General features: G+C 43.2%; 1 protein-coding gene across 2 annotated transcripts in view; it reads left to right on the top strand.

Moving 5' to 3' along the window:
- FGD5 (FYVE, RhoGEF and PH domain containing 5) overlaps window positions 1–22,008 on the top strand; it is a 188,933-nt gene extending 166,925 nt beyond the window's left edge. Inside the window, exons 17-21 of one of the 2 annotated variants that reach the window (XM_073591767.1) lie at window positions 992–1,094; window positions 2,981–3,114; window positions 6,078–6,206; window positions 9,007–9,161; window positions 18,244–22,008. In XM_073591767.1, coding sequence (XP_073447868.1) covers window positions 992–1,094; window positions 2,981–3,114; window positions 6,078–6,206; window positions 9,007–9,161; window positions 18,244–18,280 — 558 coding nt within the window. In that variant the 3' untranslated portion in view covers window positions 18,281–22,008. The remainder of the gene's footprint in view (window positions 1–991; window positions 1,095–2,980; window positions 3,115–6,077; window positions 6,207–9,006; window positions 9,162–18,243) is intronic. The other variant, XM_073591768.1, reaches the window with a different exon arrangement.
- Window positions 22,009–24,088: the final 2,080 nt, after the last annotated feature.

Raw genomic sequence — 24,088 nt, 5'->3', positions numbered from 1 at the left:
AATCAGACACTTACCTGTCCTGGAGTCCCGCGATGTCAGCACCGCAGCTGATGTTTCCATCAGCTGTCGGGTGCTGCCGCCGCCATTGCGGGTAAGGATACCCGGAATTGTAGCCTTACGACTTTCAAGCCGGGAACCCTACTGCGCATACGAGAGGCCCTAAACCTCTTTCCTACTGGCCCGGCGACAGGGAGAGGGGGAGGAGGGAGCCCCACGGTGATGTCACGGGCTGCGGCCCGGACTCCCGGAAGTGGGAACAGGTATATTATGAGCTTTTGGGTGGAACTCCGCTTTAAAGAGGTTGTAAACCTCCCTGTGTAAGTTATAAGTAGAATACTGTGTAACTAGAATAAGGCTTACCTATAGGTACTGTAAATATCTCCTAAACATGCGCCGCGTGCGCGGGAGTGACGTCACGCGGCTCCGGCCAGTCACAAAGACCACGCCCCCCCCCGGAAGGAAGACGGGTGAAGATGGATGCGGCCTGCAGCGGCGACGATGCAGGCTTCGTTTGCAGGTAAGTGTCACATAATGTGCCAGTAAGCATTGCATACTAGCACATTATGCCTTTACTTTGCAGGGAAGAAGAAAGGAAGAAAAACCCCACCAGGGTTTACTTCCTCTTTAAGTTACACTTACAGGTCGTGTCCCTCCCCCCCAGTCTGTGACTGGGCAGTGAAAAGAGAAGCAGCAGATTGATGGGCTCATCTCTCTATCATGCTGTTCTCTCCTCCTATCAGCATGCTCTTAGCTAATAAACACTTCAGCACAACTGATTGGCTTATTTTGCTGCTTCTGCCCCTTCCAACCGCAGCTTTGCTGTACAGGGACTGCAGGCTTCCATGACATTTTGTCACATTGCCATAGCACTGGCGTTATTTTGTCGTCTCTGAAAACAGGTTCAAGTTGCCCTTTTTCTTAAGTGTTTGAGTGGTCAAAAATTCCATAAAAATGATTTTGGATTTCGGTCTCTCTCTTTTTTTTTTGACAGATCGTTTGCCGCAGCTGCTCCAGAAACAAATACCCTTTGAAGTACTTAAAGGACCGTCCGTCCAAAGTCTGTAATGGCTGCTATGCGGAGCTGCGGAAAAGAGGTGAGTGCAGCTGCAGCATCGTCTTCTGTTCGGAGGACCTAACTCTACGGGCCAGTTCACACCACATGCAGTCCAGTGCGTTTTTATTTTTCTGCGTCAAAAACGCATGGAAAGTAGGTTATATGGTTTCCAATGGCATAGTTTACACCATGTGGTCAGTTCCAGGGCTTTCCAGTTCCAGAAAAAAAAAGGTAGAACATGTTGCATTTTTCCTGCACTGGACTGTACTGGAACGCAGTAAAAAGCATCAAAAACACACTTAAACACACTGGAATGCATCAAAAATGCACTGGACCCTAGTATAGTGAAAACAAACAGGAAAAAAGAAGAAAACAAGCACCTGAAAAGCATCCGGAAATGCATCAAAAACGTGCATGCAGAAACGGATCTGGAACGGATCCGGAGTGCGTTTTTATGGTGTGAACCAGCCCTACGAGAGACTGCTTTGTTACAAATAGGAGATGCAGGAAGCAGTGGTGGTTGGTGTTTTGTTTTTTTTTTGGAGGGGGCAGCAAACAACCACAACCCCCCCCCACCCGCTGTAGGTCGGTCAGTCAGTGGTCAGGTCACCCACCCCCCCCGGTTGGTCGGTCAACAAGCCCAGCACTTACCCCATCTAGGTTGCAGGCGGGCAGCAGGCTCCTACGGGCGGCAGGCAGCAGCTCCTCTTCTACACCACAGCGGCTTCCGTCATGTGTCTCCTTCCTCCTCCTCCTCCTCCTCCTAGGCGTTCAATAGCATCATCTGTCCTTTCAGCCAATCGGGTGAAGGGTCTCAGGACCCGCTTCCTGATTGGCCTGGGGGAGGATCGGTGTGGCAATGGCAAATATTTATTCGCAATTGTCACACAACTGGGTGGGCTCAGAGCGTAGTGCTCTGCGCCCCGAGCCCACCGTTTTTTTTTTAAGCCTATTAGAGCCTCTGACTCTAATCCTGTGTTAAAAAAAAAAACATTGGAATACATAGTCTGCCACCCGTGTACTGCATTTGGCCAGAGGTGTGGGGGCTCTAGTGACACTCGGAGACGCTCAGAAATACTCAGAAACACTCGGAAATACTCAGTTCCCAAGTGTTTCAGAGGATTTCCGAGTGCATCCGAGCGATCTCCGAGTCTCTCCCGCCTCACCCTCCACCTCTGGCCACATGCAGTATTGCATGCAATAGAAGTCAATGTGGAACGAATTATCTTCGTTTCCATTGACTTCTATGGTGAAACTCGCTTTGATATGTGAGTGCTTTGGATTACAAGCATTCTCCTGGAACAAATTATGCTCATAATCCAAGGTTCCACTGTATATAGATCAGACCAAAATGAGGGACAAATGAGGAGGAATGAGGGACAGAGGGACATTGCTCCAAATCAGGGACAGTTGGGAGCTATGGTTAAGACGTTGCCTTTTTATAGACCACCATCATGTTACAAGAGACTGCTAAAGATTGCTTACAATTTACAGGATATGACCAGTGGACCTACAGTTGACCTGCCATGCCTCTCAACCATCCCGATTTCCGCAGGACTGTCCCGGGATTTGGATCAAATTCCAGAGTCTTGTGGACCCACCCGATGTCCCAAAACTCGTTTTTCTTCCCATTGACCACCAACCGCGGGGCATTACATTTTTCTCCTGCTGACCAAAGATGCTGGTCATTTATTTCTCCCATGGACCGTGCACAGTGGGGCATTTTTTTTTCTAACTGACAAAGAAAAAGACAACAATATCACTTATTGTTAGCGCTGTATTCCAACGCTGTGGGACAAAGTTAGAGCAACACGAAAAAACTGCATCTTCCTATTTTAGTGCTATATCTCCACCTACTGGTGGGACTTGGCTATTACATCACAAAGAGAGTCTTCCCTTAAATCATTGCTTTATTTGGTTTTGCAGAGCTTGCAACAGCCAGTGCAAATTCCTCACCTCAAATGCCAAGATCCGCATCCAGCACCTTTACATCCATGTTTCAGAGCATCCACCCATCTTCTTTCAAGAGGCATAAGAAAGTCCCATCAGCTCTGATGGAGGTAAGACGATCGCTGCCCGAACTTAACATGCATTCTGACCGTGCCTCAGGTTCAGACGCACACATTTTTAAAATCTTAGCCATCTTGTTAAGTATTTACTATGCATTTAAAAAGCACATTTGAGAAGCCTTTTGAAAATCCTACCAACTCCCGATTGGGAGTTCCAAAGACAGATCACCTTCATGGGAATGTTGGTGCAGCTTTAAAAAAAGCATTTGGAAGGATCAGCCATGCATTTTCTGAGTATTAGAAGCAGGGCTACTGTTAGAAACCACAAGGTCCCATACAGCCAACCTGACAGGTACCCCCCCCCCGACCCAAACACACACAGTTTACTATGCTTCAGTTATGAATACAGTGAGTGATTGGTACCGATCACTCATTATGTTCATTCAGGAAAGGAACAACATATTTACCAGACCCTTCCCCCACTCTCCATCATGAAGGATCCTATTATATGCCTGCAACTGCCATCAGGAAGGAGAGGAGGGAAGCCTGGGGCGAGGGGTAAATGTATGGTGCACAGGGAGGGTGATCAGTGCGGCGGGAGGGGGGGGCAATTACTGCTACCAATCCCTTGTATGGCTCTCTCTGCAGCAGATGAAAGCCAGCAGGCGGTAGAGGAGAAGATTCCAGCTTTCAGCTAGCCATAGATAAGATAGCCATACAGGGGATCGGTTCCAGTAATTACAACCCCGTGCCAATCACCCTCCATGCCCACATTTGATTCACCCTGCTGCCTGGTCCGCCAGTGGCCTCGGTCCCATACAGGAGGACTGGTGGCACCCCATTATCCATGGCCCTGATTGGGAGAATACTGTGCTGCGTTCACCAAATTTACTAGAGCTATGCAGACATACAGCCAGTGCTATTGTTCAGGGGTCAAGAAGACAAAACAGGCCCATTGGGGTCCCCAAGGAGCCAAAAGCAATAGCTGTATGATCAGGATGGATGATGTCACTTCATATGGCAGCCCCTTGACTTGGGCACACCTTGTTCATGGGCATTCATGAGAAAGGGAACAGGCACATAGATGGAGCAACAATGATAAGAGTCAGGGAGAGTGTACATTATTCCTTGGCACTGGTCCCTACGTCCGCCATTGTAGTTAATGCCAGGTTCTCAGTGAATGTTTCAGCTCTGGATTGCAGTGCTAAGCCTCAAGCAGTTATTACATGATAAACAGTCTTTGAAAGTGATGTATAAATCTATCTTACAGCATTATAAAATGTAAACTCCTTCACAGCCTCACTAGAGCCTGTATGGAAAATTAGCTGTCTTCATATATCTCAATTTTATAAGGCTGTAAAATGTGTTTTCTCTGATTGACTAGGGCTGGACTTGGTACGCAACCAACAACACATTTTATACATTACACCTAAACTTTCCAATTAAGAAGGGTAGTAAAAGTCAGCTGTAAGGTGGGGATTTTGCAAAAAATGTTAAAGAAGTGTTTTAGCAAACAGTGTGTGCGGGAGAGGATTATGGAGGGTATGACAGTGAGCAGTAGGTGCAGGAGAGGAGCACGGAGGGTATGACAGTGTAAAGTATGTTCAAGAGAGTTATGTGCAGGGTATGACAATAGGCACTATGTACAGGAGCAGAGTGGAAGAGGGTATAACAGTGAGCACTATGTAAAGGAGTAGAGTGGAAGAGGGTATGACAGTGGGCAATATGTATAGGAGTAGAGTGGAAGAGGGTAGGACAATGGGCAATATGTATGGGAGAGGAGTGGAAGAGGGTATAACAGTGGGCAGTATGTACAGGAGAGGAGTACAGAGGATGTGACAGTGGGCAGTTGGGCAGTATGTGCAGGAGAGGAGTTGAAGAGAGTATGAGCATGGGCAGTATGTGCTGCAGAGGAGTTGAAGAGAGTATGACAGTGGGCAGTGTATGCAGGAGAGAAGTACAGAGGGTGTGACAATGAGCAGCATGCTCAAGGCAAAAGTGTAGAAGGTATGACAGCAGACAATATGTATGGGAGAGGAGTGGAAAAGGGTATGACAGTGGGCAGTATGTACAAGAGGGAAGTGCAGAGGGTATGACAGTGGACAGTATGTACAGGAGAGGAATGTGAAGGGTATGACAGTATGTACAGGAAAAGAATGTAAAGGGTATGACAGAGGACAGTATGTACAAGAGATGAATGTGCAGGGTATGAAAGTGGGCAATACGTACAGCAAAGGAATGTGAAGAGTAAGACAGTGGGCAGCATGTGCAAGAGAGCAATGTGAAGGGTATGATAGAGGACAGTAGGTACGGATTGTGAAGGGTATGACAATGGGCAGTATGTACAGGAGGGAAGTGTGGAGGGTATGTCAGTAAAATGTTTGTGTAGAGGAGCGCAGAGGGTATGACAGTGGGCTGTAGGTAAAAAAGAGGAGTGTGGAGGATATAATGTTGGGTAGTATGAGCAGGATTCTGTTGATTCTAAAGGAACAGTCCATCGAAAAAGTGATTCTTCTGTCGTACCATGGGTACCTATCTATCTGGGTATCTATGTCAAGATAGATCATTTTCTGATGCCTTAAGCAGGGTATTCGCATTCAGTTTTTTTTTTCCTTGTTCAACCAGCAGGTTGAACAAAACTAACAGATCTCTGTATCAACACAAGTAATATGTGATGCAAGGATCTCCCCCATATTGTATTCTGACAGGGGATTCCCCCACCACCAGAATACACAGAGCAGCACTTGCAACCATTGGCCAGAATTCTGGTTTTCCAACGTGAGTGTTCGACAGAACCAATTTTCATCCATGTATACCCAGCTTTAAGGTGTTTTTGTAACTTTAGCAACAAGACTGTCCCATTGCAATCTCTAAGCATTGGAAATCACCATAAACAATTTTAGTTGAAAGGCAACCTCTTGTTTCCAGTATCTGAAACAACAATGTATAAAAAAAAGTAAAACTGCTTTAAAACAACAACCCCAAGTATAAAACATTCCCTTCCCTCTTCCCAGGCAGCAGCATCTGGAGAAAACGCTACAATCAGCGGCTACTTACACCGGTGCAAAAAGGGCAAAAAGTACTGGAAGAAACGCTGGTTTGTCATTAAAGGCAAAGTACTATATACCTACACTGCCTGTGAGGTGAGAGCAACACCACTGTCCACACTACTTTCTCATGCATGGTCATTGTCCCCATTGGATTTCTGGAACATTGTGACATGAAAAGTGGCTTCCCACCTTCAGAGCACCAGGGTGTTAGCTGAGGCCTTTTATTGATTGAATATGATAAGGGTTTTCTTTGTGAATTGGAGATGAATGTATTCTTAGACGTGTTGTATCTTGTGTGCAAAAACAGTGAGAGCCAACATTATTTAACTTTACAATTATATAGGCTGAAATAACTAACAACCATCATAAGAAAATAATAATAAAGAATGATGATAATAATAATAATAATTATGATAATATAGCAAATGTTGGCTGAAGGTGGGGGGTCACTTTGATCCATTTTTTTTCTTTAAATCCCATATTTCCATGTCAGTAGATTGTGATGTGAGGTGCCATATGCCTCACTAATTAGGTCACATGCTCTAAAGCTGAAATATTGCTATGGCCCTCCAAATGGAGAGCACCTTGTGCCTGGTCCACTTTAAAGGCCCTTCCATATATTAGACACTGTATCTCACCATGTAGTAACACAATCAGGCTTGTTCAGTAGGGCATCGAGTGACATCTAGCAACAAATCTGAATTTTTGTTTCACTAATCTGAACTGAAATTCGATCCAAGGGCCATGTCAGATGGGAAATTTGATTTGCAGCAATACTCTAAAAAAAAAAAAAAAAAAAAAAATGAACATCAGCTATCTTCTATGAAATCAGAAGCTAATTTTGCAATGATTTGTGCCCTGGTTCATATTGGTGCAATTTGACATGTTAAATCGGCGGCAATGGCACTGTCCTAATGCAGAAACCCGCACAGATGTCTCTGAAATCGCCGCTGAAATCGGGACTGACATGCGGGAATGAAAGCGTGCGAGTTCAGCTGAACCCGCACGCTTTCATTCCCGCAGTCAGTGCGAACCAGGGCTGTAGCTTAGTCGCTCAGTGATGGAGTCTGGGCGACGTTTCATGTCAGTGACTGGCTCGCCAATAATTGTCTCATCATTCACCACTATGGCCCATCTATAAGTAGCTGAAGCATGGCGACTTGTAGTAGAATACAATAATCTGATGCTGTCGCACTAGTTGAAAGAATGAGTTCACTTTTACAATACAATTGCCCATGCATTCCAGAGTCCTCAATAAATGTAAAAACAGTGCTCAGGTTTTAAAAAGAATATTCTTTTCAACATTATATCTGTAGGCTGTGTGCGGCCTCTCCCATTCTAGTCTGAAAAACTCCTAGGTAGGTGACCATTCCGCCACTGCCACAACCCCCCCCATGCTGTCTAGATGACAGGACGCACTATACGATGGATGTGCCCGCTTTTGCTGGAATGAGCACACTAAGCATGTGCCAGTTTTGAGCGAGCCAGAGCGCTCATTTCTGCAGAGCTGGGGGGTACATGCCTTAAGTATGCCGCATACTGAAATCAAGGACGTCAGGGGAGGAGCCCCCATACCTAGGAGTTTTTCAGGCAGGCTTGAGATGGCTTGGAATGCGTATGGGCAATTTTATTGTAAAGGTGAACTAACCCTTTAACTTATTGAGGTAACAAATTACTTCTTAGCTTGCAAAACAAAACTAGCCAAACAAGTGATGAATCCACTAACTGTTCACTGTTGGCATTAGCGAACTGTAGAAGCAAATAATCTCCGATACAAAATTGCCCGTTGGACATGGCCCATATATTGCACTGTCTACTGGATGAGCCTGATGTAGTCAGACCCCCCCTTCTCTTACACTGGTACATTGGGGCTTTGTTCATAGGAGGGAGCGGGGGGCAGCAAAACCAGGCAGATGAGTCAGTAGTTTTACTGCCTCCAACTGCCTGCCTGAACATTTGACATCCAGCCACCTAATACTGTACATATGCTGTGGCCGTGTCAAAAACTAAACAGCATGTCACTCTTGACAAGCAATACCGCGGCCAAATGCGACCAATGTGAGTCTGTGGGGCCATGCCACAACCAACTGCGTTCAGTGCATGTGATTGCGGCGCAGTAGTGTGGCATTTACAGGGTTAAATCAGCCGATGAAGAGGTGACATAATGCCTCCTCGCCGTGTGTCAAATGCCCTCTGAAAAGCGATCCAAGGAGTATCGCTCTCCAGAGGGCACCACACGTGTCTCCACTGGGGAGATATATTTGCTCAGTTTATCCTACTGACCAATACCATGACAGAGAGTAAACGGAAAATCCAAAATTTGATGGTTGTCCCCAAAACAGGAATTAGAAGAGAAATTGAGACCTCTGACCTGGGGACAAAAGTTGTTTTTTCTTCATTTTGGTGATTTTTGCTCTCTTCCTTTTGTGTAACCAGGACAGGAAATGAGGGAAAATTTCCCCAGTGGGACAGAGGGGGAAAAAAAAATACCCGACGGGGTTCTGACCCTTCCCTGCTCCATCAGAAATGGACAAAATAGGCCAACTAGTGATATACTTTAAGTCAGGGGTCTTCAAACTACGGCCCTCCAGTTGTTCAGGAACTACAATTCCCATCATGCCTAGTCATGGCTGTGAATGTCAGAGTTTTACAATGCCTCATGGGATTTGCAGTTCCGCAACAGCTGGAGGGCCATAGTTTGAAGATTCCTGCTTTAAGTGAAATATGGACCTTCCGGGCAATAAGGCCTACAAAGGGGTAGTGGGAAAGGGAGACCATTACTATATGGTGAGTCCGGTGACATGAGTGAAATAATAAATCCCCGTTAAAATGGCCCCCCGTTAATATTTGCAAACTGTTTGAGCCTTGACATGTTTTTATCCTTCTCTTTTAGGACAAAATGGCCTCAGAAAGTTTACCTTTATTAGGTTTCCACATTGTGCCTGAGAACTGGGACCAGAACCCCAAGCTGGGCACAGTGTTCCAACTCTATCACAAGCAGACCTTGTACTATAGCTTCAAAGCGGCAGACACCGATACCGTCATCAGGTACCCGCTGCTCCCTCCACCTGCCTCTCTCCTGACTCTGACTTCCTGCCAATGCTGCGCAAGTGCTGCTCCTGCTTATTCGGGAAGGCGGGGCAAAGATCGATGGTGATAGAGGATTAGCCAAAAAGAACCAATCAGAATTCAGGCCATAATAAAGTGGTTGTAAAACTTCAGACATTAAATATGAGCAAAGCATATCCCTCTATAGTGTGTATTTGTCTCAGTCCAGAGCGCTGAGGGGTTGATTTACTAAAGGCAAACAGACTGTGCACTTTGCAAAGTGCAGTTTACTAAATGAGCAGATGTTCTGCTGACTTCCATCACCCAATCATGTGCAGGAAAAAATGCTGTTTTTTTTTAAATTTTTATTGCATGTGATTGGGTATTCTTTGCAAAGTGAAACTTTACATCAATTACTAAGCTTTGGAGCAACTGCACTTGTAGAGTGCACAGTCCATTTGCCTTTAGTAAATCATAGACATGTGCAATTCTTTTCGTTCCGAATTAGTGTTTTTTAACAAATTTCGACAAAATCGTTAATTCTGAAATATCCGAATTAACAAAAACAAGTTTAACAAATTTTTCAGTAAATTCAAAAATTTGTAAATTCTTAAAAATCGGGAATTCGTTCAATTCGAATATTCGAAAATTCGTAAATTCTAACATTCGGAAATTCAAATATTCGGAAATTCTAAAATTCTGAAATTCAAATATTCTGAAATTCTAAAATTCGGAAATTCAAATATTCGGAAATTCTAAAATTCAGAAATTCGAAATTCAAAAATTCAAAATTTCGGAAATTAAAAAATCCGAAAGCAAGAACAAAAAATTCAAAAGAACGAAAATCCGAAAAATAAGAACGGAAATTCTAAAACCTGAAAATTCGAAAATCTGAAATAACTAACTAATAATAACTTAACTACTACTAACTATTAAATTATATGTATTGGAATTTCCTTTCAAATTTGGCTGTTAGTGAATGTAATGAATACGAATTTATCCGAAGTTATGAATTATCCGAAATAATGAATGCCGTATCTAAACAAATGAAACGTAACAAATTAAAAATAAGAAATAACGATAATGATAATAAAAAACTTTTTATTATTATTATTATTATTATTATTAATAATAATAATAATTCATTCCGTTCCAGATGCAGCATTTGTTATTTTGGATAATTTGTAACTTCGGATATATTCATTACGTTACGTTGACTAACAGCCAAATTTGAAAGGAAATTCCAGTACCTATAATTTAATAGTTATTATTAATTAGTTAGTTAGCATTTAGAATATTTGTTCTTTCGAATTTTCGAATTTTTTAATTTCCAGATTTCCGAATTTATGAATCTTCTAATTTTCAAATTTATGAAATTACAAATTTACAAACTTACGAATTTTTTAATTTATGAATTTTCAAATTTACTAATTTACAAAATTACAAATTTACGGATTTCGATCATAACGAATGACCCGAAAAACGGAAAAAAAAAAATAAAAACCCAAATAAAACAAAACGAACAAATTTTTCGGCAGTGCACATGTCTAGTAAATTAACCCCTATGTGTCATTTCTGTCTGCTGTCTCAGAGCTCTGCAGAGTGTAACTTCAGCTCCCTCCTTTCTGGAAGCTCAGACAAGCTGTATACATTCTGCACTTTGAATGGATGTAGAGAAGAGAAGACTGCAGATAAACAGGTACAACTTATGCAGGAGGATTTGTTTGATCTCCGTGTATCACCTGAGGCCAGTCACTTCACTGGGGATATGTAAGGGTTTACAACCACTTTAATATGACTAAACTGGACCCTAATGTGGACTAAAAACTCTGATAAAAGGAAACTGCTTCAATCTTCTTGCACGACTGTAGAGTTGTTGTAGAAAATGGTATGCAACACATGAACAGATGTCAACAAGGGACGCGTTTCGCTCAAAGTGCTTCATCATGATGACAATATACATTACCTTCAGCTGTTGGCTGATTAACTGCTTGCCGACCATATAACACAAGACATGTGCACTGCCGAAAAATTAGTTTATTTTCGTTTCATTCGTTTTTTGTTTGTTTTGTTTTTGTTTTTAGGGTCATTCGTTATGATCGCAATTTGTAAATTCGAAAATTCGGAAATTGGAAAATTCGGAAATAAGAAAGAAAATCTGAAAATTCAAAAGAATAACTAACTATTAAAGGTATTGGAATTTCCTTTCAAATTTGGCTGTTAGTGAACGTTACGAATACGAATTTATCCGAAGTTACAAATTATACGAAAAAACAAATGCCGCATCTAAATGAATGGAACGGAAAGAGTTAATAATAATAAAAGTTTTTATTATTGTTATTTATTATTATTAATTCGAATACGAATTTATCCGAAGTTACGAATGATCTGAAATAACGAGTGCCGCATCTAAAAAAAGTAACAGAACAAAGTAATAATAAATAATAAAACGTGTTTTATTATTTTTATTATTGTTATGTATCATTATTAATTCATTACGTTCCATTTGTTTAGATGCAGCATTTGTTATTTCGTATTATTCGTAACTTCGGATAAATTCGTAACGTTCACTAACAGCCAAATTTAAAAGGAAATTCCAATACCTATAATTTAATAGTTCGTTTTTATTAGTTAGTTAGTTATCATTTAGAATTTTTGTTCTTTCTGAATTTTCGAATTTTCAAATTTCTGGATTTTCTCATTTATAAATTTTCAATTTTCAAATTTATGAAATTACAAATTTACAAACTTACACATTTTTTAATTTATGAATTTTCTAAATTACTAATTTCCGAAATTACGAAATTTGATCATAACGAATGACCCGAAAAATGAAAAAAAAAAAAACCCAAATAAAACAAAACAAACAAATTTTTCGGCAGTGCACATGTCTAGTAAATTAGTTGGTTACTTATTCTTTCACATTTTTGGATTGTCTTTCTTATTTTCGGACTAGCAGCCAAATTTGAAAGGAAATTCCAATAATTTAATAGTTAGTAATAGTTAATTATTTAGTTAGTAAGTTATTATTAGTTAGTTATTTTTTCAGATTTTTGTATTTTCGTGTTTTCGGATTTCTGAAAAAATTAGTTAAACGGATTTTCATTAATTCTGATATTTTCGAAATAACGAATTTGTGGAAATTCGTTAAAAAACTCATTTGGAACGAAACGAATTGCACATGGCTATATAACACAGATATACGGCGGCAAGGCGGCTCTGCCTGCGCCAGATCACATATCTAGAACGGGATCCGCAACTTCCAGGTAGACCGGGCTCTGCTGTGATTTTACATGCAGATGCTGATCAGTGGGTGCCAGCCAATAGGTTACCGTCGGCACCCGCCGATCGTTCCGGAACACACACAATTAATCCATTACTTCCCCGCTGACCGGACAGAGCTCTGCCTTGTTTACTTCGGCAGAGCTCTGTCCTGTCAGCGGGGAAGTAAAAATAAAAAATAAAAAAAAATATCCCATAGTTTGTAGACGGAATAACTTTTGCGCAAACCAATCAATAAACACTTATTGAGATTTTTTACCAAAAATATGTAGCAGAAAACATATTGGCCAAAATTGATAAAGAAATTAGATTTTTTTCCCCGTTTTTTTTAATTGGATATGTGTTATAGCAGAAAATAGATCTTTTTTTTTTTTTTTAAATCCGTCTTTTTTTGTTTATAGTACAAAAAATCAAAACCATTGAGGCGATCAAATACCACCAAAAGAAAGCTCTATTTGTGTGGGAAAAAAATTCTGCTGTTCATCGCAGTGCTGGGACAAGATCATCTGCATGCCCTAAGCATAAATTCCTCCTCCCAGTACAAATCCACGCCCCTGCTGAAATCCCCCATCTTAGCACAAATCTTTGTGCTTGGGGAAGTTCCGCTTTAAAGTGATTGTAAAATTTAGTTTTTTTTAAAAATAACAAACATGTTATACTTGCCTCCTCTGTGCAAGGGTTTTGCACAGAGCGGCCCTGATCCTCCTCTTCTGGGGTCCCCCCGCGGCGCTCCTGGCACCTCCCCGCATCGAGTGCCCCACGACGGAGAAGCGCTTTCCATGGGGGCACTCGTGTGGGTGCGCTCCCGAGTCCTGCTGCTGCGTCCATTGACACGGACAGCAGGACTCGGCCCCGCCCCCCTCCCCCCGACTCCTATGTCATTGGATTTGATTGACAGCAGCGGGAGCCAATGGCTGCGCTACTATCAATCTATCCAATAGGGACCAGTCGCTGGAAAGACCTGGTAAGGTAAGTAAAAGGGGGGCTCTGGGGGGGGGCTGCTGCTTTACAGGAAGTTTTTCACCTTAATGCATAGAATAGAAAAACCTTGAGGGTTTACAACCACTTTAAGTATCACTTTAAATAAAATCAAATATAAAATACAAAATCATTATTAAGTATCAATTCAAACTACATCTATACCTAATAACCACTCAATAAAAACAAGGTAAAAAAAAAATGGCAGTTGAGAAAGAAGATCAAAGCGGGTTCATTTTATTGGCATCTTATTGGAGTTTTGCTATAAATATGCTTTGGGGTTTGTAAAGCCGCCTTCCTCAGGGGCAGAAAGTTCTTTGTTGTGTGGAAACTGAAAAGGCTTTTGTTCTGCTGGGATTCTGCAGTCATAATTGCTCTTTGTACTGCCTGACTGAATAAGCTTTTCTTACATAAAAAAAAAATAAGATTGTTGCCACTGAAAACAAAACACAGAGGTCCTCTAACGTCATAACACTTCTCCCTATCCAGACCACTCTCAGTATACTAATAGGTGATAAATGAGATGCTGAAAGTCCAACTCTGTGCTCTGCCGCCCCCCCCGCCTCCCCTCTAGTATTTTTTTGCCTAATTTATATTGATACTTCCCTTCCCTGATGTCTTCAGGCCTGTCATGTGACACCCAGGGTCCGCTCCCCTCTTCGCCTGTTTTCTGGGCTGCGCGGTCCTTAGCGATGCAGAGAACAGCGCTAAGGTGATGATGTCAGAGCCACTCTCTGTATCGTTAGCCTATGAGTGCTGACTCCACCTTACAGTGGGCGGGTCCATGACACCCTGCACACACAGTACGTCCTTTGTGTCATTCAACTTGGAAGACTGAGGACATCTTGTGGCGAAAAGAAATTACTGCAGGGGACAGTGCTGGGGTTTGGGGGGGGGGGGGATACTGCAGACTGAACAGATGTTATATTTAATCCAGAGGGGGGACTATTTAAAAAAAAATGTGCCTGTATTGGGGGCTTTAAAGTGTATGTAAACCCTAAAAAAATGAATGTATTTGTTCTCTTTTGGTATGTCGATTATACCATTGAAAACATTTTTTACATCTGTTCAATAAGTGTAAAAAATACTAGTCGATTCTGCAAGAAATCCAGTGGGCTGATAACTTCCTTTGCTCTCTGCTGTGTCCTAGGTCCTAAGTTCTAAGACTCCCTGGCCAATAGGGGCTTCCTGATTGGCCGGGAGGAGATTGAGGAAGACAATAGCGAATATTCATTCGCTATTGTCACACAAGTGGGTGTGCTCGAGGCGTAGTTCTCTGCACCCCGAGCCCACCCTTTTCTGAAGCCTATTAGATCCTCTTGCTCTAATCATGTGCTTCAAAAAAAAACAAAAAACATTGGAATCCAATGTGCCCCGCATGTAGATTAGGGGGCCCGGATGCATGGATGGTGGGGGGGGGGGGTGCCCCTTATGGAGCGGCTGCCACTGGCCCATTATGTTACGGAGAGGAGGAAGTGTTCTGTGGTCCAAACACTCTTCCTGCCCTAGGGTGACAACATTGCTCCTCCACAGATACAGTACAATGAGGGTTGTCACCCTAGAACAGGGAGTATTGGTAAGATCACCAGTTAGGAAAAAAAAAAGAAAAAAAGAGAAGCAAGCCTGGAAAAAGAAAACGAATGCAGTGCTGGTAAGCTGCAGTATATTACATTTTTGTTCTTGGTTTTAAATATATTTTGAAAACATAAAATATGTGTGCCCCGGGCCTGTGACACCACAAAAGCTACCATCTAATCCTTTCTAGACGTACAAGTACAGGTGTGCTGAGCGAACCCTGCGCCGCACGTTCAAGTGTGTGCGTTTCCGTATTGCACGCTGTGTTTACTGCACTGTGACACCATTTCATTTTATGTTTATGTGTCTACAGTGCCCCATCTCATCACCACTCATGCATATCCAATTCCAATATTTCCTTTCTATCATGCCCCTCCTCTGACTTTTTCTATCTGCTCCGCTCCAAATTATTTCTATTGTCTTTCTTTCTTTTCAAAGACTGTTTGTTAAATGGGAAGTATTATCTTTTAATGGTTTGTATTTTTGTCATATACAGAGATGTGATCCGCCTGTCATAAATAATTGTATAAGTTTGGTTTTAAAACTTCTAAATATATATATATATATTAAAAAAAAATATTTATATATTTATATATATATAAAATCAGTATCTCACCCCTCACTCAACACACAGTCATTAATGTCTAAACCGTTGGCAACAAAAGTGAGTACACCCCTAAGTGAAAATGTCAAAATTGGGCCCATTCTCCTTCCCCGGTGTCATGTGACTCGTTAGTGTTACAAGGTCTCAGGTGTGAATGGGGAGCAGGTGTGTTAAATTTGGTGTTATCGCTCTCACTCTCTCATACTGGTCACTGGAAGTTCTACATGGCACCTCATGGCAAAGAACTCTCTGAGATCTGAAAAAAAAAAGAATTGTTGCTTTACATAAAGATTAATTATTTAATTATTTAGTTAGTTTATTTTGTTGGGTCCATAGTGCGCAGCTAAGAGGTCAATTTCTACATAAAGATGGCCTAGGCTATAAGAAGATTGCCAAGACCCCCAAACTGAGCTGCAGCACGGTGGCCAAGACCATACAGCGGTTTAACAGGACAGGTTCCACTCAGAACAGGCCTCACCATGGTCCACCAAAGAAGTTGAGTGCACGTGCTCAGCGTCATATCCAGAGGTTGTCTTTGGGAAATAGACATATGAGTGCTGCCAGCATTGCTGCAAAGGTTGTAGGGGTGGGGAGGTCAGCCTGTCAGTGCTCAGACCATACGCCGCACACTGCATCAAATTGGTCTGCATGGCTTCTGTCCCAGAAGGAAGCCTCTTCTAAAGACGATGCACAAGAAAGCCTGCAAACAGTTTGCTGAAGACAAGCCGACTAAGGGCATGGATTACTGGAACCATGTCCTGTGGTCTGATAAGACCAAGATAAACTTATTTGGTTCAGATGGTGACAAGCGTGTGTGGCAGCAACCAGGTGAGGAGTACAAAGACAAGTGTGTCTTGTCTACAGTCAAGCATGGTGGTGGGATTGTCATGGTCTGGGGCTGCATGAATGCTGCCAGCACTGGGGAGCTACAGATCATTGAGGGAACCATGAATGCCAACATGTACTGTGACATACTGAAGCAGAGCATGATCCCCTCCCTTCAGAGACTGGGCCACAGGGCAGTATTCCAACAAGATAACGACCCCAAACACACCTCCAAGATGACCACTGCCTTGCTAAAGAAGCTGAGGGTAAAGGTGATGGACTGGCCAAGCATGTCTCCAGACCTAAACCCTATTGAGCATCTGTGGGGCATCCTCAAATGGAAGGTGGAGGAGCGCAAGATCTCCGAAATCAACAAGCTCTGTGATGTCGTCATGGAGGAGGGGAAGAGGACTCCAGTGGCAACCTGTGAAGCTCTGGTGAACTCCATGCCCAAGAGGGTTAAGGCAGTGCTGAAATATAATTCATACATACACACTATATTACCAAAACTATTGTGATCCCTGCCTTGACACGCACATGAACTTTAATGGCATCCCAGTCTTAGTCTGTAGGGTTCAATGTTGAGTTGGCCCACCCTTTGCAGCTATAGCAGCTTCAACTCTTCTGGGAAGGCCGTCCACAAGGTTTAGGAGTGTGTCTATGGGAATGTTTGACCATTCTTCCAATAGCGCATTTGTGAGGTCAGGTACTGATGTTGGATGAGAAGGTCTGGCTCGCAGTCTCCACTCTAATTTATCCCAAAGGTGTTCTATTGGGTTGAGGTCAGGACTCTGTGCAGGCCAGTCAAGTTCCTCCACCCCAAACTCACGCAAATTCCCACAGACACTTCAAAATTATGTGGGAAGTCTTCTCAGAAGAGTAGAAGACATTATAGCCGTAAAAAGGGGGCATATTAATGGCCATGATTGGGGGGGGGGGATCCATATTACTGACCATGATAGGATGGGACTCCATATTAATGGCCATGATGGGGTGGAGCTTCGTATTAATGGCCATGATGAGGTAGGGCTCCATATTAATGGCCATGATGAGGTAGGACTCCATATTTATGGCCATGATGCGGTGGGACTCCATATTAATGGCCAAGATGGGGTGGAGCTTCGTATTAATGGCCATAATGAGGTAGGGCTCCATATTAATGGCCATGATGAGGTAGGACTCCATATTTATGGCCATGATGGGGTGGGACTCCATATTAATGGCCATGATGAGGTGGGACTCCATATTAATGACCAAAATGGGGTGGGACTTCATATTAACAGTTTGGGGAAGACCAATCATAATTGTACCCCGTGTATAATGATAGCTTCATAAAGACATTGTATGACCAGTTTGGTGTGGAGGCCCTCGAGTGTCTTGCACAGAGCCCTGACCTCAACCATACTGAGCACCTTTGAGATGGACTGGAATGCCAATGGCGAGCCAGATCGTCTCATCCAACATCAGTGCCTGACCTCACAAATGCTCCTTTGGGTGTACCGGCACAATATTGGTGTGATGATTAGGTGTCCACCAACATTTAGCCATATAGCTTTTACTACAGAAGGTGCAGAATGTTGAAGGGTGACTTGCACCTGATTCCAGAGACAGCGTACCTGCAGCCCAGAGAATTCTATGTCAGAACGTAGAATCCCTCAACCAGCACATGCTCCATTATAGTTATTTTAAATAAATCTGTACATCTCGCCAAAACTGACACCCATTTATGACACGGCGGCTGCACACAGCTAGAGTAACGCAGACAATTACTTTCCTCAATTGCCCAATAAAACTAATTTCTTTTATTGCCTTTTGCAGGTGGGTTGATGCCATAAAAGCAGCATCAGTGTTATAGCGTTTGCTAATCGGAAGGCCGCTAAAGCAATGAACATTATCTGAATGTAAATCCTCAAGATTGAACTGGAAAGGAAAAAAAAAAAATTACTGAATTTATAGGAAGAAAGAGTCACATGTCGCCCCCTGCAGGATGCAAAGGGTGATAGCGCTTTATCTTCACCACCAAGCTGATGGAAATCTTGTTTTAATTCCACTTTATTCAACCGTTGATTGGAATGCGTCATTCAGAACAGCCGGCTCTCTTGCTTTTGACTTTGAATTTTTTTTATCTTTTTTGGGGGGGGAAAGGTTTTTTTTTTTGTTTTCCATAGACAGACAATCTAATGGCTCCCATGAATCTATTCATCTACTCCTGTTTACAATGTGCTAACGGTTTTCAATTAGCGGGTTATTTTATAATATTTTATATCAGCTTCAACATAGACGGGTGCTTATCTCAGTGGGATAAAAGCAAGGGAGGTGAAAATGTGCACAATGAATCATGAACTTATTAAAGAATAAGTGCACCTTCCTGATATATATAATAAAACAATAATTACGTTGCTCTTGGTTGAACCATGCTAAACAGCTTGCAGTCCCCGAATCAGAATGTCTCATTATTTCCATAGTCCAGAACAGTGATTCTCAACCAGGGTTCCTCCAGAGGTTGCTAGGGGTTCTTTCAGCATTGGGCCATTTCTGCCTCTCGGATAAGTTCCCACCGACACCAATGATCTTTTTAGCTATCTGTAAGGAGGTAATTCTTCCCAATGACCGCAAGTGTAAGGACCGTTCTTCCCACTGACCATCACACTAATGTATCATGAGTTGTAGATTTCACATTTTTAGCAGGGGTTCCCCGAGACTGGAGAACTATTTCAAGGGTACCTCTGTGTTGAAAAGGTTGAGAAAGGCTGGTCCAGAATATCCCAAGAAACCGTAGTGGCCGGCGCTGTAACGGTTAAACATAAGGAAACATTAAAAGGAAGACAAAGAAGAGGCGGACAGCTTGCAGCTTCATTGTTAGTTGAAGAACATCCTCAGACATCCCTATTCATGTGTTTGCTCCTTGTATATCTCTGCAGGAGATTGATGGCCATAGATGTACTGTAGAGGGATGCTACAACAGGGGTTTGTGTAGGTAGAGGGATGCTACAACAGGGGTTTGTGTTGGTAGAGGGATGCTACAACAAGGCTTTGTGTTAAGTGTCCTCAGCAACCCCTATCCATGTGCTTGCCCCCTGCTAATCCCTGCAGGAGGTTGGTGGCAATGTGTATACACATCTAGAGGGATGCTCGAACAGTGATGCTTGTAGAACCTTGGTTCTCAAGCCCCAGCTTCCCTTCTCCTAGGTCTCCAACCAGCTGAAGATTCCTTCACCTTTCCCAGTTCCTCCCAGCTCACATAGTGTCCCACAATGACCCTACAGAACCCTCAGCCTCCACAGTGCCCCCCAGTCAGCTGCAGAGCCTCCAGACTTCTATCATGTCCAAACCTCCAACAGCGTCACCCAGCCTCCCACAGTGCCCCCCCCCCAAAAAAAAAAACCCCATACCCTACAGGGCCACCAAGTCTGCTGTAGAGTCCTCTAACCCAATCCAGAACCCCCATCCCTTCCGTAAGTGACACCCAGACCAATTCAGTGTCTTCCAGCATTTCAATACCTATTTTGTATTTCAATAGTTTTATTGTGAGAGTATAAACCTTATTTTTTACTGTTGGGGCATTGAAGGTTTTGCTAAAATTTACCAGGGATTGGTCTTAAAAAGGTTGAGAACCACTATTATACAACATCCTCAGCTTTTCTTCTTGATGTCTTTACTCTTTGCTTGTCACTGCAGGAAACTGGGGGACAGTGGGTATTCCTATCTGGATGAATGCAAGGGGTGGTATAATAGGGATACTTGTAGAATGATGGTTCTCAACTAGTGGGCCGCGGCCCCCTGCTCCGTCTTTGCTTCCCTTCTATCAGGCCTCTAGCTAGCTGCAGATCGCCTAACCTTAGCGCCTAGCACCTCTCAGCTCCCATAGTGGCACACAGTGCTCCCAGTCTTCATAGTGCCCACCAGCCTGCTTCAGACCCCCTGGTTTAAAGTGCAACTCCACTCTGCTAAGAAAATAAAATCCTCCCCTGATTCTAAAGGAAATCAGAAATCTGGATGTGTTGGTTATGGTCCACATCCCGAAAAAGGTTCCTCAAAAGGTGTGATTTTAAAGGGACCATAAGCAATAATTAAATGTAAATTTATTGGAATATGAAATACACGTAAAAACAATAAGATAAAATCAAACACAAGATGTTACCTACATTCAAAGGATTTTAGCAAAAATCATGACTTGCCACACTATACAATTTTCTTTAAATTTTTTCCTTTAGATTTACCAAAATCATATAATATGAGGTCAAACCTAAACACTTTCAATTTGTATGCAATCAGGCAGGCCCTTATACTACATAGTTAAAAGGAATTTCATATTCCAATACATTCGTATTTTTAATTTTAAATCATTGCTTCTAGTTTGTTTAAAATCCCACCTTTTGAGGAACCTTTTTCGCTCTATGTAAGGGTTTACAACCACTTTAATTCTATTTCCTAGGCTTGCCAGCGCCATCTAGTGGCAACGGTATGGTATTTTCTCCGGAAATACCCCAGTCAGGAAAAATGCTGCATCATCGCCACTACACGGCGCCGACTGTCATAAGAAATAAAACGTATTAGGCATATTACGGTGAACATTAGTTCTGCTTGTGTGAATGATTGGCACATTCACAACCAATCTATTATACACAGATCCCTAGATTATAGCCAAAAAAAAAGCTTGTATAGCTGTTATGTATGTTAATTTTAACAATAGTGTCCTTTTAATTGGTTTTTCATATACTTTGTTGCCTTCTATGAGATCTCCTTTTCAGTCAAGCTTGTCTATCCTCCAGTTGCCCATGTTATGGGGGGAGGGGGGGTATTACACAAAGCTGCTTTTTGACTACAATGCAGAAAGTGCAGCAGAGCTGAACAAGATCAATAAATCCCTCTAATGAAGGTTATAAAGACGTGGCTGAAAAGCACAGAAAGACAAAAATGCTGAAAAACAAGATAAAAACTTTCAGGACTGTATGTACAAGCCAACAGATAGAAGTCATCTAAAAAAAAAAGTGACTTACACCTCCAATTCCCCCAATTGTGCACTAAGTGATATGAAAGTTTTTTTTTTTTTTTTTTGTGGAGGCCTCGCCCCACCGCAGTTCTTGCTTAGAACATCACAAACCTCAAATCGCTATGTTATCTACAGGACAACTTTACCCTCTTACCTACGTTGACTCATCATAAAGTGCATTGCGACACCCGGATTTTCCAATGTATAAACCTCAACAATAGAAAAAAGAAGAAAAAAAAAAAAAACTTAGCAAGCTATGCGAGATATTAGCTATTTTGAAATGGCGTTGTTTACAGAGAACTTGCTATTGTATAGGAAACAAAAGCCTTAAATGATCTCGGTCGGCTCCGACCAAACCTATTTAAAAACGTTCAACTAAAAAACAGCCAGGTTCACTTCTTATACGACTCTACAATGATCTGTAATAAGTATGTGTATAAATAAATATGTTTAATGGTGTTGTCATTATTAAGAATTGATTGCGTTCTTTTACTGGGTGTGGCATTTCTCCAAGAATTGGAGCATTATTGTTTATTGCAACTTTGGACAGTATATATATATATATATATATATATATATATATATATATATATATATATAGTGCCAACAAATAACCCCCCAAGGAGCTTACAATTTAATGGCCCGTACACACAATCCGAATATCATACGACAGATTGCACGACTTTTTTCGCTCAATAGTCGCAAGTAGAAATTTAAATGGGTTTTACTAAAGTCAGGAAAATTCTCGTACGACAAAAAAAAAAAAAAAAAAATCGGAAGTGATGTCATGTGTTGCAGGGCTTTTTTTTTAGCGGGAACGTGGGGGAACGCAGTTCCAGCATCTCCAGTACTGAATATATGTAATGGCAAGGGGTGCTGGGGTCTGTTGTTGCTGGGGGGGGGGGGTCTTATGTTGCTGGGTGGTCAATTGTTGCGGGAGGGGTCTATTAATGCTGGCTGCTGGGAAATCTGTTGTTGCTGCTGGAGGTCTATTGTTATTGGGAGGTGGGAAGAGGGTGGAACCATGGAACGGTGCTCGGAGGTGGGTAGGGGGCGGGGAAAATGGGGTGACTCAGAAAAGGGGAGTTCCTGCACCTATTCTCTGAGAAAAAAAGCTCGGTATATATAGATAGATAGATAGATATATAGATAGCAGTGAATCAAACTGCTGCCTTATACACACAATGCTCCGGCTCTCTGCTCTCCTCACCCTGGATCATACTGCTGCCTTTTACACACAATGCTCCGAATCTCTGCCCTCCTGCCCCTGGATCACACTGCTGCCTTATACACTCAATGCTCCAGCTCTCTGCCCCCTCCCCCTATATCACACTGCTGCCTTATACACACAATGCTCCAGCTCTCTGCCCTCTCCCCCTGGATCACACTGCTGCCTTATATACACAATGCTCCAGCTCTCTGCCCTCTCCCCTTGGATCACACTGCTGCCTTATACACACAATGCTCCGGCTCTCTGCCCCCTCCCCCTGGATCACACTGCTTGCTGCCTTATACACACAACGCTCTGGTTCTTTGCCCCCCTCCCCCTGGATCACACTGCTGCCTTATACAAAGAATTCTTCAGTTCTCTGCCCCTCTCCCCCGGGATCACACTGCTGCCTTATACACACACTGCTTTGGCTCTCTGCTCCCTCCCCCTGGATCACACTGCTGCCTTATACACACACTGCTCCAGCTCTCTGCCCCCTCCCCCTGGATCACACTGCTTGCTGCCTTATACGCACAGTGCCTCAGTTCTTTGCCCCCTCCCCCTGGATCACACTGCTGCCTTATACACACAATGCTCCAGCTCTCTGCCCCCTCCCCCTGGATCACACTGCTTGCTGCCTTATACACACAATGCTCCAGCTCTCTGCCCCCTCCCTCTGGATCACACTGCTGCCTTATACACACAATGCTCCAGCTCTCTGCCCCCCTCCCCTTGGATCACACTGCTTGCTGCCTTATAAACACAAAACTCTTGCTCTTTGCCCCCCCTCCCCCTGGATCACACTGCTGCCTTATACACAGAATTCTTCGGTTCTCTGCCCCCCATCCCCGGGATCACACTGCTGCCTTAAACACACACTGCTTTGGCTCTCTGCCCCCTCCCCCTGGATCACACTGCTGTCTTATACACACAATGCTCCAGCTCTCTGCCCCCTCCCCCTGGATCACACTGCCTGATGCCTTATACACACAGTGCTCCAGTTCCTTGCCCCCTCCCCCTGGATCACACTGCTGCCTTATACACACAATGCTCCAGTTCTTTGCCCCCTCCCCCTTGATCACAGTGCTGCCTTATACACACAATGCTCCGGCTCTCTGCCCTCTTCCCCCTGTATCACACTGCTGCCTTATACACACACAATGCTCTGGCTCTCTGCCCTCTTCCCCCTGGATCACACTGCTGCCTTATACACACAATGCTCTGGCTCTCTGCCCCCTCCCCCTGGATAACACCGCTGCCTTATACACACACAACACTCCAGCTCTCTACCCCCTCCCCCTGAATCACACTACTGCCTTATACGCACAATGCTCCGGCTCTCTGCCCTCTTCCCCCTGGATCACACCGCTGCCTTATACACACAATGCTTTGGCTCTCTGCCCCCTCCCCCTGGATCACACCGCTGCCTTATACACACACAACACTCCAGCTGTCTACCC

This window comes from Aquarana catesbeiana, linkage group LG07, assembly GCF_042186555.1.
Source record: "Aquarana catesbeiana isolate 2022-GZ linkage group LG07, ASM4218655v1, whole genome shotgun sequence".
NCBI classification, from domain to species: domain Eukaryota; kingdom Metazoa; phylum Chordata; class Amphibia; order Anura; family Ranidae; genus Aquarana; species Aquarana catesbeiana.
The sequence above is the reverse complement of the archived record's forward strand: the minus strand, read 5'-3'. Positions and strand labels throughout refer to the sequence as shown.